The following is a 19158-nucleotide window of genomic DNA, read 5'->3' on the forward strand; positions in this document are numbered from 1 at the left end:
TAAAGTTAAAGAGGTATTTTAGTCATACAAATAGTTTTTTGACGAATTTTAGAAAACATTTTTGGGAAGATATTCTAAATTAGAGTTTTTGCTAAATTGAGATTTTCAGCTTTTAAGATCTGTTTTAAATTTTTTACCCAATATCCATATATTATTTTGAAGAATTTTATGAGCTTCAGAAATTAACCTCTCCAAAAACAACCCCATATAGGGTCTTAATCCTATACGTTCAGGTAGAGCATATAAAAGCCAGAAAGCAAGGGTTATTTGTCTTACATTTTACAGAGCTCCTAGTTGAAAGAACCTGACCTTTCTGTATAACATTAATCTGGCTTGTTTGTTGCAATTGTGATATCTGTTGGCATTAGTGGAATACGCTTGAATTTGCTAAACTCTTACCATTCATGTCTCCTTTTTCTTTTCATTTCCTGATCCCCGAGTTCTTCGAAAGCTAGCCTGGACATCATATTTCCTAGCGGTAATAAGAAGCCTATGGTTTGAAAGACAGCTTTACTCTTCCACTTAAATCCGCTAATAACCTGTTTTTTAAATCATATAATTTCACATCAAATATATAAAACAATAGATAACCTGTAACAAAATGTCTTTATATTCCGTTCAAAGTTATTTTAAGCGGAATTGCCAGCTCACGGTAAACCGAGCAGGTGGAGAACCGGCACTCAAAGCACTTTTGAAGCAACTGATGCAGAAAGCAACCCAAGACGAGCATCACTGTGACAGGGCATCGAACAGGCCTGTTATCCCAAGTTTGTTAGCTAGAGGATTGAAGAATCTATCAATGGGTTTTAATTTATCAAGAGGAAACCCGATTTTTCTTATAGATAATGGCCTCCGTTTGCCCGACCACAGAAGGATGCAGATAAGACAAATGGCCCTATTGGAAAGATGCTGACGCCAGATTCCATGCCACCTATATTTGCGCAGAGGCATACAGTCAAGCACGAAAGCCATCAGTAACGAACACATTAATCATAGTGATTGATCAGCTAATAATACACATTTCAACAATACCATATCATTAATCATTCCATGTCGTTTGTTGATGTATCTGGTTAAGAAGCACCCTCACTTCATTTGCCATTGGATTGTCATTTCTGAAAGCGAATATTACGCACAAACAACTCCTCCTGCCACATAACCAAAAGGAAAGGGGCATGGCAGATTTGATTGCATGAGAAGGTACAAAGAGGAGCCATCAAACTACATCCATCGAACGGACCACTCTCACTTAAAAAGAAACTCCTGAAGGAATTCATAGTTTCTACAGTCGCACGAAAAACCCTTAACGACAGTTCTGACCAAACATGAAGAGAGGGTCATTTTCGGAACCACCCAGAAGCTTTGCTCTCCGCATAAATTTGAACCCAAATAAAATCACTTATTTCATGTCCCAGCCATTGGACTGGGCATCTCCCATTTCATTGAACATGTCCGAAGAAGAGCCTTGGCTTCCCGACATTCCGAAAGCATTGCACTAAAAATAACAAATTTACAATTTGTAGCATATATACTTTCAACCCATTTCTTGGTTGAGAAACATGCAACACAAATGGAACAAAAGAACCAACCACCATGAGGATATCATCCAATCCATCATGAGAACACTGTACAGTTGCTGCTTACCCAATATTAGAGTACTACAGCGTTTTTTTTTTTTTTTTGATCTGACCCCACCTGCAAATAGAACGATTTCTCTATGCAATTGAACACAGGACATGAAAGGCCCATCTCTTGTTCACCAAATTAAGAAATCCAAGTACCTGCAGTGTGGATCCCAGGGCCATAGAGATATTCTAGTGTAGCAGAAGAATAAACTCCCCATCCTGCCTAAAGGAACAAAATTGACACACTGTGGTGGTAGGATATTCCTAAGCCATATAAATATGCAGCCATCAAATGCACAGCTTGTTATGTCCAATGTGGCAGGAGATCATCTCTAGCACCCAACAGCAGCATCACACAGTAAGAAGGTAACCTCTTAAACCTGTAACCCCTTTATTTAGGGTGGTATTTGCATTTTTGAGTCAGAAGTACGGACCCGCTACAAGCACTATTCTCAGGCCTATTGGCGCACGCCAAATATATATATATATATACACACACACACACACACAAAAATACAAAAAATAGTAAAAACAAAACACAGGCGGGTTATGAAACATGAAGCAAGGGTTCTGCAACTCATGATTGGAATTATGTACTGGCATATCTCTATACACCATTAGAGAACTGTAAAAAGGCTCCAGGCAGAGTTGTAGAAAATTGGAAAATCAAATGAAAATCAGGAACTTGAATATCATTAGTAATAGCAGTTTCGACAAAATGATGCTTTCTTCTGTACATTATATTGAATGGACATATTCTTAGATAGGATTTAAAATTCATTAACTATAAAAACTAATCTTAAAGAAATTGATGTTCAACAAGAAAAGTTCTTGCCATCTATATACTAGTATGTCCTTCCATCTATATGCACTATATTATGGAAACAAGCACAGGTTCCAGATATGACACAACTCGGTGTATACAAGTGCAGGATACAGATATGACAGCATGGGATACACCGATATGACAAATCTTGAAAAATATGATATGCTACAATCAAGGTCGGTGGAACCATCCCGAACCAGACAGTTCTGCCCCTTTTGAGCCGTACCGATGGCTCACCCGTAGGGCTGTCAACGGGCCGAGCTGCTCGGGCTCGGCTCGGGCCCGGCTCGAGCTCGGCTCGTTAGTCAAACGAGCCTGAGCCCAAAATGAGGCCCGTTTAAATCTGAGCCCGAGCCCGAGCTCAAGCCCAAGCAGCTCGTGAGCCCAAACGAGCCCAAAAGAGGGCTCAGTCCAATTAACAATTTAATTGGGTCCCAATTAAATTTGGACTCAACCCAATTAAATTTTATTTGGTTTAATCAATTTAAATCCCAATCTGATTGAACCCAGTTGGATTTAAATCAGACCCAACCCGAGCTAACCCAAATCCATTTAATTTCTATAAATCGAATTGGATTGGTTCGGGTTCGGACTTAGCCCGTTAACCCAAACCCAATCCGTTAATCCTTCCCTCCCACCTCTTCTTTCTTTTTTTTCTTCCTTCTCCTTTCTTCTGGGTTTCTCCAGAAGCTTCCGGGTGTCCCTCCCCTCCCCTCTTCCGGGTGTCCCTCCCCTCCCTTCTTCCGGGTGTCCCCTCCCCTCTCGCCTTCCTCCTCCGCCGCCGATGCCTCGCTGCCTCCTTCCGCTGCCAGTGAAGGAGGTTTCGATCGGAGACTGGATAGGGTTGTCCCTCCTCTTTCCTCTCCGTTTCTCCCTCTCTTTTCCCCTCTTTGCCGACTCCTCCACCGGCGACGGCGGCGAGACTGCGACAGAGGAGGGGAGTCCCTCGCACGGGAGGGTCGAGCCACGGCCGGCAACGCCCGCGGCCGAGCCCGCGACGTCCTCGGCCGTACCTGCGGCCGACGCCTGTGCAGGCGGTGCTCGCGGCCACCGTACGCGACGAGGTGAGTCCATTCTTCTCTCTTTTTTTTATTTCTTTGTATCCTTCTTTCTTCTCTTCTTCTTTTCTTTCTTTCCTTCATTCTTCTCCGACGACGAACCGCCGGAACTGAGCTCGGCTGGCGGCTGCTCGTTCTTCTCTCCGACGGAGACAGGTACGGAGATGGGGATGGGGCGGGCTCGGGCGAGCCCGAGCCGGGGAATTGGTGAAACGAGCCGAGCCGAGCCTGCGAAGGCTCGGGCTCGGGTCGGCTCGTTAACAGCCCTACTCACCCGTACGGTTCCAGCTATAAAAACAAGACGCTTGCCGGAGCCAGAAAAAGGAAAGCGAGCGATTTTTTAAGTGAAGCCGGCGTCCGCCACCCTCCTTCGGCCCTCCCTCCCCCGCTCGCTCTCTCTTTTCCTCTCTCCCAAGGTGTCATACCCTCTCTCGGCACAGCCCATACTGAGTCGTCCTGCCGGAGAACCAGTACGATGCCCAGTACCAGTTCCTCTGACCTTGGGTACAATACATCAATATGGTATGTATGAATGGACATATATGTATAGATATATACATCAACATGTATAGATATATACATCAATATGTATGAATATATGTTAAAAAAAAGCATTTATCATTTTAAAAGCATATCAGGTTATCAAAATAATGTAGTCTGCACTTTAAAACGATATCATTAAAACCAACTTTTACAAACTCATTATTTGATCTCAATCCATACTCAATTTTAATATTAATGACATTAATATTATAGGCTACAAAATTGATCATTCATCATTAGAGATTATCAATAAATAAAAAAAAACGCAACCCTCGTACTAGGAGGAGGTTATCAGGGAAGTATCTCGAGTATATTCGGGAAGGATCTGCAATGAATAAAAAGATATTTTCCATTAGATCACCTTTTTTTGTTGCTGTTTTTCCTAGGGCTTTTGCACACATCTCTGTGTGTATGCTTCTTTTGGTGTGTTTTTTTTTTTTTTTTGGGAGGAGGGGGGGGGGGGAGGTTGTCTTGTAGAAGATGTATTCCTATTATAAATTTAAGCTCAATGGAAACAGAAAGCATCAGAGGCAAAGGGGGGGGGGGGGGGGGGGGGGGGGGGGGGGGGAAAGAAACATTGAGTAACAACTCATACACTCATTAGGCAACCATAAATAAAATTAAAAAAATCATAAACTTAAAAGGCATTTGCAAGATTCAAATAACTAAGAAGGCATTAGAAAATAATTATGATTGAACAAAACTATTGCTCTTCAGTCACATAGCAAGATTATTGTACTTTAGAATTTAATCAGGATGATGAAATGAAGTACTCCCATGGTATGAACCTTGTTAGATTTTCCTTTTTAGGGTAAATATATAAAATTTCTTTTCAAAAAATGCACTAAGTATGCTAGATCATAGTAGTTTCAAGTAATTAAAGGATCGCATTAAACATCTAGTTTTGGCTTCTGCCTATGTACCTCTAAATACATGACTGAGAGAACTGGTTTGAGGACTCATCACAGGTACTTTCTTTCATGGCCATTACAGTTTCACATAAAGAATCAAACAATTAGCAAAATTAGAATCATTTATCAACATAAGCAATTTCAACATCAGTGGGAACAAAATAAAGAGAGAGATTTGCAGAAAGCATGAATGGAACCCGGATAAAATGTTGAATTCCATGTTAAGGTCATTATGAACTGATCATAGGACCACCTTTTACAAAAACAACGTTGCAGTCAGCTTAAAACCATAGAACACTAGATTCATTTGATTTCTAGCATGTTTATATAAAAGTGTCAGAAGTTCGGGATGGAAAAGAGTTTAGAGGAGCAAAATAGCAATTCAAAAGCAGAAAATTAAATATCTATCCTGATGTCCATCATATTCTGCAAGTACTCAATATTATGAATGATCAATTCATGAAAAACAATCACTAATATACTAATTAAATTTCAATCTATTCTTGATTTTCTCAACCTATAACTAATTCTTACAAATTATAGATCAATCAAGACAATATTATTAATGAAAAATGTCAACAAAAAATACCTATTTCTAAGCAAATCATCTTACACTGAGTTGAAGTAGGAGTGCAAATGGCTGGATTAAGTGTCAACGCAAAACTGAACCAATCCTAACCAGTTGTCAACTTTTGAACACAAATAAAATAATTGATGCTGGAACCAGACAGGAAGCCAATCAAGATTGGGTTGATTCAAATCAGTTCTTGGATTACCTAGAAATTAATATTTTTTATAACAGAAGTAAAAGGTTCTGTTGTTTCTGTTCAAACTTAAGTACCAGAGACAACAATAAATTAACAAATAATCTATGCAGGAAAATCAGACAATAAGAGAACCCAAAAGAATAAACTATAAATCTTGAACAAAGCATGTCTAATCAACAATACAAAAATAGATGTGAACCATTAATACATAAAATAATAAATACTATGCAGATATATATCATATTATATACTTTACATATATGATACTACATAATATACATGCATATGGATCTGACACCTTGACCTGGAACAAGAATCAACCAAATCAGGTTTTTAAAAATGAAAACAGGGAATGAACCAATATATGCTTAAATTTGAACCAAATCAAGCCCAAAGGGCAGTTCAGTTCAAGTTTCAGGTTCCTGAAAAATGTGCGACTCTAGTTGCGAGTCTTGAGTATGATGACTCTAGTTAGGAATGTAGGAGCACAGAACTAAAAGAAAAATCGGTAATTATGTCAGTTCACATTTGTATAACATCGGAACCCTCTTAAAGGTAGCTGATATTTCATGTACTATGAGCACACACCAAAGAGACGCACGTAAGGCTTCTCCGGGCTAGCAAAGTCACATGTTTGGGGTCCAAAGTTTAGACTATCCTATGACCAAGTTAGCTGGGAAGATTTCTTAGAAGTGAATATGGACCATTGAGCGGAATTCTTGCCAGCCTTCTAAGTAAAAACCCAAAGTTCCCAGAACCTGCAAAACTGATATCATTTGCATTTTTCAATTCTATTCCGCACTGAAACCTTATGAAGCATTAGAAAAGGACAAAGCAAACTTACCAATCTCACATGTCAGTAAATCCAGTAAAATGACATAGCTCACAAACCAGCTTCAAGCAATGGTTTCCCCATGAATTAAGCTCATTCGAATCGCCTACCTTCGATACAGTTGTTTAGCATGGACTAATGGCATAAATGCTTCTCCACTGCAAAGCCTTCAAAACAACATGAACACACACAAAATAAGCTAACACACTTACTTCACTGATTTGCTGCACTAAAATTCTAAAGTGCTAATCAGTGAGGTCCAGCCATTGTTAATAAAAGGAAATTTCAGAAGCCACGACTGCTTTCCGGAGCAGAAACAATTTCCCAGGTGTACAGAAGATGCTACTAATTCTGATCATGTGCTTGCATATATGCATGCATACAGACCATTCATCCAAGAATAACGAACAAGATCAAAGATAAACTTGTAAGGTTCAAACAAAATAAGGAGAGAATTCTGGCTGGATAATATGAAGAAAAAAAAACTTGCAATGTAACAACCCAGAAGCATGGTGTGGAATTGTATCATAATACCAGCAATCCAATAAAAATTTCAAACTGAAAGTCTTTAGCACAAGGGTGGCTAACTTCCCCTAAAGTTTTGAGGATGAGTTCCACTTCTAAATAGGGCAAACCACTAAGTATTACCACTCAAGAAGAAAGAGCCGAGGTTTAAAGTACATTCAGTCTTAGAATTTTAAAAATAATACAATTGCTTCCAAACATAAGGTTGGGCATGAAACATGTTCCCGTGGCAGCGCTGATATAAGCTGGTGTAATGCTAAAGGCATGGGCATGAGAAACGGAAAGTATTATCACTTGTTAATCCTCCTAAATATAGCTTCCAAGGTGGGAGATTAGTATCTCAGAAACTGTTCATCTGGTCTTCTGGTTTAGGCTTGAGGCTTCATATAGGCTGGCTCCAGGCTTCATAGACCTCAGCTGTTTTAAATTGGAGGCCAAGGCAACAAAGGTTAAGAAAAAAGGTGCATTAGAAATCTAATATAGGTAGGCTGGTTGGGTAAAAGACAGCAAATTGGTCGGAAAAGAATAAGTGACTTACAAGCATATCTAAAGTTATTCCATGTATTTTCATTGAAAGATAAAGAAGGTAAAGGGAGTAGTCTACCTGATAGGCTAATCACAGGGAACACTAATAACCATGATGTTTCCCATGGGAAACAGGGTTTGGACCAGATAACCTGGTAAAAGAAGCTATTGATTAGGATCATCATAATAGGAAATTTTTTTATTAAAGAAAAAATGAAAAAAAATGATTGACTACTCAAAAACAGTAAATAATATTCATCAAAATTTTATGTAGAAATTGTAATAGCCAAATGGACAAGATAGATGAAACCATATTAGTTTAGAGATAAAAGGCAGTAGTTCTCTCAACCATTGATTTTCCTTGGAACTAGAGGCTAGAGACAAATTCCAAAAGTGAAAAAACTTAGAAAGTCTAAACATCAATTGGTCCAATGCTGAATACTCCTTAAGTATTCATTACCACCTTTTCCCATTTGTTTCAAGGTACATGCCCACATATCAGCAGCTTATGATCATTAATGAAAGGGTTGATATGAACATTGGCAAACAAAACTAGTGTACATAAGTGTCTCCCGATTTTTCTTTCACACCTATGTAAACAAAGATACTTGACAGGCAACATGCCAAATGCCGTCAGCAAGATAAAATAGCCTTACCCAGTGCTTCCAGAACGAGCAGAGTACCCACCATATGCGCTGTAACTGCTACCACCACCCTAAAGAGTGCACCAAAAAAATTTGTGAAATTAAACTGCAACTGGTCAATAACCAGACCATGAGAGAGGGGGAGAGAGCAGTAAAAAAGTTAAATTATTGTTTTAGAAATTAATGCAAAGAAAGTACCTGGGAACCACCATAACCTCCATAGTTGTCAGAGGGCATCAAATCACCTGAAGCACCATATCCACCAGAGTATGAATATCCACGGCCATACGCCTTGCTATCCTTGCTCCCATATTTTGACCCATCAGAAGCATCACCTGGCAAGGGATGGTAGGGAACAGAGGATGGAAATGCAGACAGCGCACTCTCCCTTTCAAAGAAATTGGCCTTCAGCCGTGTTGTTACTTGTACAAGAGCATTTCTGGCAACATCAAGGTCGCCACTTATCTGGTAATTATATTTATAATAAAAAAAGATGTTGTGGTTAGACAAACTCCATGCAACATATCAGCATATTTCACCTTGCATTCAGATGATATGTATGTAGTTCACTGAATTGACTTACTATTACCTGAACCATCTCATCATCTTCAGCAGCAACTTTGGGAAGGTTTTCCTTTGAAAGTATGCGTATATTTGCCCTGGTGTTTCTCCTCATTTCAGATATGATGGTCCCACCTTTACCAATTAGGCAACCAATGCGTGATGTCGATACAAGTAAGCGGGTAGTGTATGAAGGTTCACCAGTTTCTCTCTCAGTTTTCTCACTGCATCTAGGCTGTAAGCGTACTGCAGCATCTATGGTGGGAGAAATTGGGTCTTCAAAGAACTGAAAGAATGAAAAGGTAAACCCAATGTAGCTTCCAAAAACATTTTTTTAAAAAAAAATCACATGAATATCACCTCTTTTGCTGAAATAGATATTATGCAGTCATCTTCCGCAGAGGAACTATCTACTTTGATATATGCTCCAGATTCCTGCCTGATCTGTTTAATAATGGCCCCACCCTTTCCAATCACACCTCCTATGTTGACAGAAGGACACAATAGACGTAAGCTAAACTCCTTTGCAGAACTTTCATCCCTTGGAGGCGGGTAGAAAGATGGCCAATCTCCTGCAGCATCACCCTTGTAACCTCCATAAGGACCCACTAGTGGACCCATACCCATAACTGGAGCACTGGCACTTGGAACCCCAAACTGACCACCTAGTGGGTACATCTGGGACATGCTGGAAGCAAGCAGGTGTTGCGAACGAGATGGATTATCATGGAGGCGGGATGAAACTTGAAGAAGAGCTTTTTTAACAACTACAACTTCCCCAGTAATCTGATACCAAAAAAAATATCTCTGATCAGAGAGACATAGTTAACAAAAATTCTGTCTGATCAGAGACATAGTTACCAATAAACATAAGGGAACAGAAGTAGACTTGCAAGCATAATCTATACCAATGCAACAGAGAGAAGATTTTTTTTTTTGGAGAGAGGGGGGGGGGGGGGGTGGGGCGCGCTAATGATGTGAAGGCAATGCCTGAGTTACCATCAGTTGCTTATGCTATTTACAATATTAAATATACTATATCCTCTATTGGTTTCCAAAAAGAGCTTCCCCAGTAATCTGATACCAAAAAAAAAAAATCTCTGATCAGAGAGATATAGTTAACAAAGATTCTGTCTGATTAGAGACATAGTTAACAATAAACATAAGGGAACAGAAGAAAATAAAACAGAAGTAGACTTGCACATATAATCTATACCAATGCACAGAGAGAAGCTTCTTTTTTTTTTTTGGACGAGGAGGAGGGGGGGCAGGGGGGATAATGATGTGAAGGGACAATGCCAGAGTTATCATCAGTTGCTTATGCTAGTTACAATATTAAATATACTATATTCTCTATTGGTTTCCAAAAAGCAAGCACACAATTAAGCATTACTTTATCATCTATTGGTTTCCAAAAGGAAAGCACACAATTAAGCATTACTTTGATCTTCAAATGATACACAATAGGAAAAGGGCAGAAAGAAAACATCAGAAGTAGAATCTTTTGTTTAGTAAGGGTAAATCCAGTAACCATTAACAGATCTGACAAGTCAAGAGTCTCTCGCTTAGGACAAATAAGCTCTCACCGAAACTGATGCACGCTCCATGCTATGACAGCAAGTGGAGCAAAGTTGTTAATTATAAGGAATGCATGATCAACATATGAGTGAAGCTGAAAGCATATATACAGTAATGCACCAAAACATCACCCCTCTGATGATGCAAATGCAAGATACATAATGTGAACTGCTAGCATGTGGTGCAAGCCTCACATGTAAACAGGGGGTATGCATTAGGCATACATCACAACTAAAATTTCTTTACTAATATGCAAGTGAACCATCATACCTGCAGAAGCTCATCACTACTGATGGCACAAGCAGGAAGATGTTCATTTTTCAAAATGCGAATTTGAGCACCAGTGTCACTACGTATGCCCTGTATAATTTGTCCCCCTTTCCCAATAATACAGCCAATCTGGTCAGATGGCACAAGCAGACGGACAGTAACTTGAGGGGCACCTGCATCTGCATCTTCATCACCAGGTGCCTCATCTGTGACGAGCCTCTCGTTCACTCTAAAGAGGGCATCTTGCGCAGGGCAAACATTATCCCCAGTATCTTCAAAGGAATTCGTTTCTCTGCTTGTGCTAAATATGGTTATAACTCGCTCATCACATCCAGGTACAGTCTCACCAATCCTGATCTTAGCTTGTGTATCAGACCTCAGTTGCTTCACAATCTCACCACCCCTCCCGATGATGCTTCCGATTTTTCTTCCAGGACACAAGTAACGATAAACAGTATCTTCTGGCCCAGGAACATAGGGATCTCTTTCTTCACCAGGATTTCTTCTCTTGCTTGCTCCATTTGCTCCATTGTCAGCATAGTCTGACTGAGAGTGGGATCGTTTACCATAGTTGTTTCTCTGTCCAGCCATTAAGGAACTTGATTTTTTTTCACTTCTGCAACAAATATTCATCATGTTAGATCAAATATATTTACCTTCTACTTCCCCATTAAAAGAATAAGCTCATTTAACATCACTCCAGGCAGCCAAAGTGGAGGAACAATGCAAAATAGTTGAAGTAATGTAACGTTTCTAAACAGGCTATGATCCATTAGCTGATCATGTAAGATTTTGGTGCAACCCTGGAGGTTATCCCCTACAACCAAGCCCCCCAAATATACACATGCACGCACGCTCAAAACAAACACATACATAGGGAGAGAGTATCTAATTAAATAATAAAGGGAAAAACTTGTAAAAGTTCAGAAATGATGAAAGTTGGCTGGAAAAGAAAACATTACAATCTTGACAACAAGCAGAAAATCTGCAAAATCAAGAACTTAAAGAGCTCAAAAAGAAAGCAGATATGACAACCAAGAAGAATATAGAGAAGTTGACTGCATAAATAAACTCATGTATTAATTTTAAAGATGCTAATATGTAAAAATAAAATTTCCTGATTTATCAAAATAATGATATATTTATACAGTAACTTCATAATGAAAATTATATGAATAAATGAAACATCTAAATAGTTTGTGACAGCCACCAATTGAGAAAACTTGCCATTATATTCAGGGGTTTGCCTTCCAACACATGTCAGCACCAGAATGACACATAGCATGACTGCAGTGCAATCATCCTTGCAAGCAGAGGGAAAGTCGGGAACCAATAGTGGCCATGCATGCTAGTTCATGCCAGAACTGAAAAAGAGTTGGCATATCATGCTAGTGCAAGGCTGCGAAATCACTGGCATGCAGCACTGACAATCTTGAGTATGTTTATGTCCAAGATCCTTCATGATTTTACTTCAAATTAGCTATTTAACGAGAAGAGCCAACTGTCAACTAGGCAATTGAAACCAACAGAACAACCAAGACGAACAGAAAATACAACATCAGGATACAGATGTATCTAAAAGAAGATAATAAATCTTTATTCACTTAGAAGAACCGACACCCCCCCACCCCCCCCGCGTTGGGTTTTCATCACTGCACCTAGTGAACCACCAATAACCCTGTCTAAAGCTCCTGATCGAAACTCAAGAACGACGAGATCTTTTGTTTCCATTATTCACCAATCAAAACCCTTGAAGATGAAATCTTTCACCCACCAAACCACCTAATTCTCGGTTCTATAAGTGAAAATTAAGTTTTACCGCATATAAACCTTAGATCTAAAACAATCTTTCGCATTCCAAACCACCTATTCTCGGTTCTATAGCACACTGCTATGAAAAATAGGTTTTACCGCACATAAACCCTAGAATCTAAAACAAATCATCCAAAGGCAGCAAAGAAACGGCCACAGTCTCAGAATCGTCTATAACCATAAGATAGAGCAGAAGAGAACCAGAGAAATTGAAGAACGAGAATATCTTCTCAAACAACCGGCTAAGAACCAAAAACCTAACGAAATCATGGGAAACGCGCATCGTTTCGAAGAACGGAAAGCAGCGATTTCGTGAGGAGAGGGAATTTCGCACCTCGAGATCTTGCTTCTTTGTCCGGCTCGTCTCCCCTGATTTCTTCCGCGAACCCTAGAAAGGAGTTGGAGTCGGAAAGGAATCAAAGGACCCGCTTTTATTAAGTCGGGAGCTAACCCAGATACGGACTCTAGGGTTACTTTTGTGCTGGGGAAAAGAAAAAAATAAAAAAAAAAATACAAGGCCCAACCAAAAGTACCCAAAGAGATTCCTGTAGCACGAGGGCTTGGACGCGTTATGTGACCCGGTCACCGTTAGCGCAACCCATTGGGCCGGCAACAAAATAATAAATAAATTAAGTTGTTAATAGGATTGATTAAAATGGAAAATAAGTAACTGATAATTGAAAATTGAACTCTCTCCTATAACGCAAGTAAATGATTTAACTAAACCTATTTTATTTTATTCTTTATTTCCTCATTATTCTCTTTAGATAATAATACACAAAATTAAATTGATTCAAGCCTAAATTTGGGCTCCATTTTAGAAATTATTTGGGCTCGAGCCGAACTAATGACATATTCCGAGCTTGACACAACAAACAAATAAGCTCTATATTTAAGCCTAAATCTGGTCTAAATTTTTTCAAGCCTAGCCCAAATTCCGGCCCAGAGTTGGCTTGAGTCCGTATCTAGCAAATATTAATAGTTGAGTTGCTAAAAAGGCAGCGGGGAGTTGGATGAATGGATATTTTTTAGTCACATTGATTTTTTTCAGAAAACATGAAATTGAAACGGCTAAAAACAAAGCAGGATGCCAGGATCAAAAACCTAAGAATCTACAACAGATCTTCAAGTCCACCAACACATGGTCTTTATTTTAAAAAATAATAAATTAAAACTAATTATTATGTGAAGGTCTATAATATTGAGGAGCGACAAAGGCTGATCATGCACCATAGAGGTGATGATAATGCTAATGATATCCTATCCTTCATAAAAAGAGATTAGAATGCACCAACCTTGCACCACTAAAGAGTGCATACAAAAGCTTCTTTTACTCTCAAGGATTGGACTACTATCCTTGGTGGCTAACCGATTAATGATCGGTTGGATTCTCTGGATAGCTAACACCTAAGTATTAAGCTGTCGTGCCTCCTCTCATCTAGGCCTAGGTTGTGCTAGGACTTTTGAATGAAGGTCTTAGTCAATTATAGAATGTCTCTATCTTCAAGAGAGTACAGACAAAAACCATATTGTAAAAAGATCATGCCACCCTTGACCCTTACACCATTGCATCCTCGAGCTAATCCAGGTTCTATAAGGTTGCCTCGAGTCCTCACCGTCGTATGCGTAATTTGGATGGTGTTTAGACTTTTCATTCTACAGCTGGATATGAAAATGAAGGATGGAAAGAGAGGTAGCACATCCGGCTTCCCTTTCTCCTTTTCACTCCTCTCTCAAGGAGGGGATTGAAACCCCAAATATTCTATTTTTGGAGCTCAATCTTGGAAATAAAGTCTTTTGAGAATCTTTATTGGCTAAACAATTAGCAAATCAGTTACCATGTCTAGAAATATAGCTTTCTTTAAAACCAAATGCTATGTAATAGGGTATCAGCCAATATTCTCTGCATCTTTTTTGGGAAACCTTTACTGGCTAACCAATCAGCAAATTGAATACCTTCTTTAAAATATGAGTTGCTTTAAATGCCAGAGGAGTCCGCCGGGTATCATTGAGAGTGCCCTTTGATCCAATTTTGAGTAACCTGGTACATAATTAGGCCTGCTAAAAAACCAGGCGGGCTGCTCGGCCTGTTCAAGCCTGGCATAGTTTTGACGTACCTGGACCTCATTTTTCATCCTGGCAGACTGGATCGGGCCAGAAATTTGAGCCTATACTTTGATTGGGCCAGAATCAGATTTGCACTGACCCGAACCAAGCCTGTTATTTAAATTAATAAATATTATATATATATGATATTTTTTAAAAAAATTTATAGCTTTACAAATTTACATCTTAACCTAACTCTTAAATGCTTAATCTCGTCGCACCTCGCCTCTATCACATCATCCACTCCTCCTCTCGCCGCCGTCACATTGTTCTCTCTCCCTCTCGCTGCGGCCGCATCATCCGCTCCCCCTCACTATGGCCGCAACGTCCGCTCCACCTCTCGCCGCAGCTACATCGTATTCTTTCTTGCTCGCCACCATTGTGTCGTTGCTCTCTTCAATACCTTGTGCTATGTTACTCTTTTCAGTGAACAATATGGTAATCATAAATAATAACATGCTAAGATTTAGACTCACAATAATATCGTATTCAAGTTTGAAAGATATACTTGCGAAAGACATATTGAATACGTTCTTCAATCACCTAGAATAATAGTGGCTGGATCCTTCTTTCCTTACTCCTTACAAAAGATAGTTGGCAATCGGACAAGTTATCAACCATATGGAGAGGAGAGGGGACCTACACATTATATAGAAAATATAAGGGAGCCTTCCCATTAAAGGTTCCAAATCCTAATTGGGTTTTTTAGCCTACATACCAAAATTATCATAATAAATAGGACTCAATCCTATACATACAAGGTGCATCAAAGCCCATAAAACAAAATGATCACGCATCATATTGGGCTTAACCATAGTACCACTATCAGCCATAAGTCTAACCCATTTTATAAAATAAAAATATGCAATTAGTGGAAGCCCATATTTTGAAAATATTCTAATATTCTTCCACTTGGGCGAACACGGATTGTCATATTAATTTAAAAAACTTTATTTTGAAAACGACTCTCGGGTTAGACTACATAAATGGCCATGTATATAGCTCAAATGATAATCACCTTGGATACATGATTCGGTCCAACAAGAACATCAACATCGAACATGGAAGTTGTTACACCATTTAATTGATGTAAGACCACTCCACAGCTATAAATACTAACATCCTTATCGACATGGATCCTCATCCTCTAACTAATGTAGTAGTATGTAGTATGAACTTAGCACCAAAATGTGACTAAAATGTGTGCTAATTCACATCGGTCCACATAAATGCTTCAAAAAGAAGCCACATGTCTCAAAAGAGATTTACATTATGTCTTTATGCATTATATCTCGAGATCAAAATGATATCACAACAAAAGACATATATGAAATGCATGCTCAAATATAATTATAATTCATGTGCACAAAATATAGAATTATAAATGAAAAGATAAATGCTATTATTATTGGAAAAGGATGTACCCGAAGCATATGGGTTGCCTACGTACCCCATAAAAAAGGGATCAAGCCAAAACGTAGTTCTTTTACATAAATAACTCCCACTAACCAAAAACATCAAAGGTTTTCACAATGCCCATATTAGCAATATGTGTCTTAAAGACTTTCAGTGCGAGTCCCTTAGTCAATGGGTCTGCAATCATTGTCTCTGTATTTATATGCCCTATTTTTTTCTCTGTCCTTCTTTTACTTTATCTCTAACCACTAAGTACTTGATGTCTATATACTTAGAGCCACCAGAACTCTTGTTATTCTTCGAAAAGAACACCGATGCACTATTGTCAGCGTAGATAGTAATTGGTCTCGAGATGGAATCAATAACTTTCAGTCCCAAAATAAAATTTCTCAACCAAATGGCTTGAATCGTAGCTCCATAACATGCCACAAATTCAGCCTGCATAGTAGAAGAAGCTACTAGAGTTTGCTTGATGCTTTTTCCAAGAAATAGCTCCACCAGCCATCATAAAAACATAACCTGAAGTTGACTTCAGATAATCTTGACATCCTGCAAAATTAGAATCCGAGCAGCCTACCACCTCAAGATGATTTGTATGCTGAAAAGTAAGCACATAACCTTTAGTCTTCTTTAAATATCTCATAACTTTCTTAGTTGCTTTTCAATGCTCGTCTTGGATTCGACTGAAATATATTAAAGACATTGATTGCATAGGCTATGTCTGGTCTAGTGGAAACTTGAACTAAATGCATTGATCTACTGTATTTTCAACAAAACCAAGAGAAGTCACAATTTCATCAAATTTCAAATATCATAGTCGGGATGCTTGCTTGAGCCCATATATAGATTTATTCAACTTATACACCAAATTTTTTTTTCTCTACAATAAAATCTTCGGATTGTCTCATGTAAACTGTTTCACAGAGAACTCTATTTAAAAATGCTATCTTAACATTTATTTAATAAAGCTCCAAATCATAGTGTGCTACAAGTGTTATAATAATTCTAAAAGAATCCTTGGATAAAACCAGTGAAAAAGTCACATTATAGTCGATGCCCTCTAAAACTTTTAGCAACTAGCCTTGCCTTTTGTCGTTCAACGTCCCCTTTCGAGTCTAATTTAGATTTGTAAACCCATTTGCAATCTATCGCCTTAACATGTGGTGGAAGCTCAACAAGTTTCCAAACTCTATTTTTCTTTATAGAAAGCATTTCATCTTCCATGACATTTAGCCATTTATCTAAGTTAGGTCTTGTTAATGCTTCTTTAAAGGAGATGGGATCAATATTATGCCCAATATTAAAATCACTCTCCAATAAATAAACAATATAGTCATTAGACAAGGCAAATCTTCTTTTCCTTTATATTCTCCTAACCTGTGGTTCAAAAACTGACTTAACTGCTGTTGGAGGAGGAACGTGAGGCTCTTCTTGGTGCCCAAGTTCTTAATTAACTGTTGCAATCGGCTGAGAAATAACTCTTTTTTGTATAACGAAAATTGGAACCACAACTTGATTTGGTTCAGCAAAAGTTTCTTTAACACAGAACTCCTACTATTACCAACATTATTCTCCAGAAACTTCGCCATAATAGACTCAATAATTCTGGTGCCACGATTAGGACAATAGAACTTATAGCCCTTTAATCTATCTGGATACCCAATGAAAAAATCAAATGTAGATTTGGGGTCTAATTTCTTTTTAGAAGGATTATAAATCCTAACCTCAGCTGGGTGGCCCCAAACTCTAAAATGGGCTAAACTATGTTTACGTCCTATTCACAATTCAAAAGAAGTTTTCTCAATAGCTTTACTATGAACCCTGTTCAGAATGTACATGGCAGATTTCAATGCTTCACCCCACAAGAATTCTAGCAAATTTGTTCTACTCATCATACTCCTAACCATATCCTTCAGAGTCCGATTATGCCTTTCAGAAACACCATTTTGCTCAAGTGCTCCTGGCATTATGTATTGAGGAACTATCCCACATTCTTGTAAGAATCTTGAATTTCTCAAGAGCGAGGGATTTATCATTAATCAAGTAAACATAACTATAACGCGAGAAATCATCAATGAACATTATGAAATATTTGTTCCCACATATAGTAGAAGGTAATAGTTCATTAATATTGGTGTAAATTAGATCCAAAAGACCATTGCTTCTAATGGATCCCTTTCTTATAGTTTTAGTCAGCTTTCCCGTTATGCAATAATAACATTATTAAGAATGGGCCAATGGGCTTCGACAGAAGGTGCAGTGGGACTTTTTTTTTTTGCAATTGAGCTTATTCAATGGAGGTCTTCGTTCTATCTATTTCTTTGCTGGCTTATAAGCCGAGATATTGGGCTAGTGACAAAGGAGATTGGATGATCTTTTCATTCGCAAATCCTTCTAGCTTCTCCTTTTTATTTTTCCTCCATAATTATATTGTTTCATTTAGACAATCATATTGCATGCAAATCTAAAATAAAATCAAATCAGATATTTGATTGTCAATGGTGTATGAAGATTTATGGAGAAGATCCATTCACCATATATCACCAATGTATAAAACCAATCCGTAAATCCAGTGTATGAAGGATTCTAATCCTATGCAGAAGATCCATTCACCATATATCACCAATGCATAAAACCAATCTGTAAATCCAGATAAAATAATAATTGTGCATGAAGGATTCTAATCCTAGCATGAAGGCTCTGATACCAATTATTAATCATAAATAATAACATGCTAAGATTTAGAATCATAATAGCACCGTATTCAAGTTTGAGAGATATATATGCGAAAGACGTATTGAATTCGTTCTTCAATCACCTAGAATAATAGCGGCTGAATCTTTTCTTCCTTGCTCCTCACAAAAGATAGCCGTCAATGGGGCAAGCTATCAACCATATGGAGAGGAGAGGAAAACCCAGCCTTTATATAGGAAACATAAGGGAGCCTTCCCATTAAAGGCTCCAAACTCTAATTAAGTTTTCTGGCCTACATACCAAAATTACCACAATAAATAAGACTCAATCTTATACATCCAAGGTGCACCAAAGCCCATAAAACAAAATGATTACACATCATATTGGGATTAACCATAGTACCATTATGAGCCATACATCTAACCCGTTTTATAAAATCAAAATACGCAATTAGTGGAAGCCCAT

The 19158-nt window shown here is 38.4% G+C and overlaps 1 protein-coding gene across 9 annotated transcripts; it reads right to left on the bottom strand.

Annotated features, from left to right (window-relative positions):
• Positions 1 to 3923: 3923 nt before the first annotated feature.
• LOC103696152 (RNA-binding KH domain-containing protein RCF3-like) lies at positions 3924 to 12938 on the bottom strand. 9 transcript variants are annotated; one of them, XR_005511659.1, is made up of 8 exons: positions 12812 to 12938; positions 10666 to 11281; positions 9178 to 9603; positions 8846 to 9103; positions 8455 to 8721; positions 8269 to 8327; positions 6575 to 6729; positions 3924 to 4377 (listed from the first exon to the last, which is right to left on the bottom strand). XR_005511659.1 is itself a non-coding variant. In XM_008777686.4 (7 exons), exons 2-7 carry the CDS (start codon positions 11254 to 11256, stop codon positions 6669 to 6671), a joined length of 1662 nt encoding a protein of 553 aa, XP_008775908.1. In that variant the 5' UTR covers positions 11257 to 11281; positions 12812 to 12938; the 3' UTR covers positions 6036 to 6668. The 9 variants fall into 9 exon arrangements, 4 of the variants coding, with proteins under 4 accessions (XP_008775908.1, XP_038981738.1, XP_017695870.1 ...); XR_003383266.1 differs by lacking the exon at positions 3924 to 4377 and adding an exon at positions 4682 to 6488; XR_003383265.1 differs by lacking the exon at positions 3924 to 4377 and adding an exon at positions 4682 to 6496.
• Between the last annotated feature and the right edge of the window lie 6220 nt (positions 12939 to 19158).

Source organism: Phoenix dactylifera, chromosome 4 (assembly GCF_009389715.1).
Source record: "Phoenix dactylifera cultivar Barhee BC4 chromosome 4, palm_55x_up_171113_PBpolish2nd_filt_p, whole genome shotgun sequence".
Taxonomy (NCBI): Eukaryota; Viridiplantae; Streptophyta; class Magnoliopsida; order Arecales; family Arecaceae; genus Phoenix; species Phoenix dactylifera.

What these genes read in the sequence shown, in the direction of transcription:
- LOC103696152 (XM_008777686.4), bottom strand. Translation starts at nt 11,256, where the DNA reads ATGGCTGGACAGAGAAACAACTATGGTAAACGATCCCACTCTCAGTCA. An exon ending in TATCTATTTCAGCAAAAGAG is followed by an intron (nt 9,104 to 9,177) that starts GTGATATTCATG and finishes TCATTCTTTCAG; the next exon opens with TTCTTTGAAGACCCAATTTC. An exon ending in GAGGTTATGGTGGTTCCCAG is followed by an intron (nt 8,328 to 8,454) that starts GTACTTTCTTTG and finishes TGCACTCTTTAG; the next exon opens with GGTGGTGGTAGCAGTTACAG.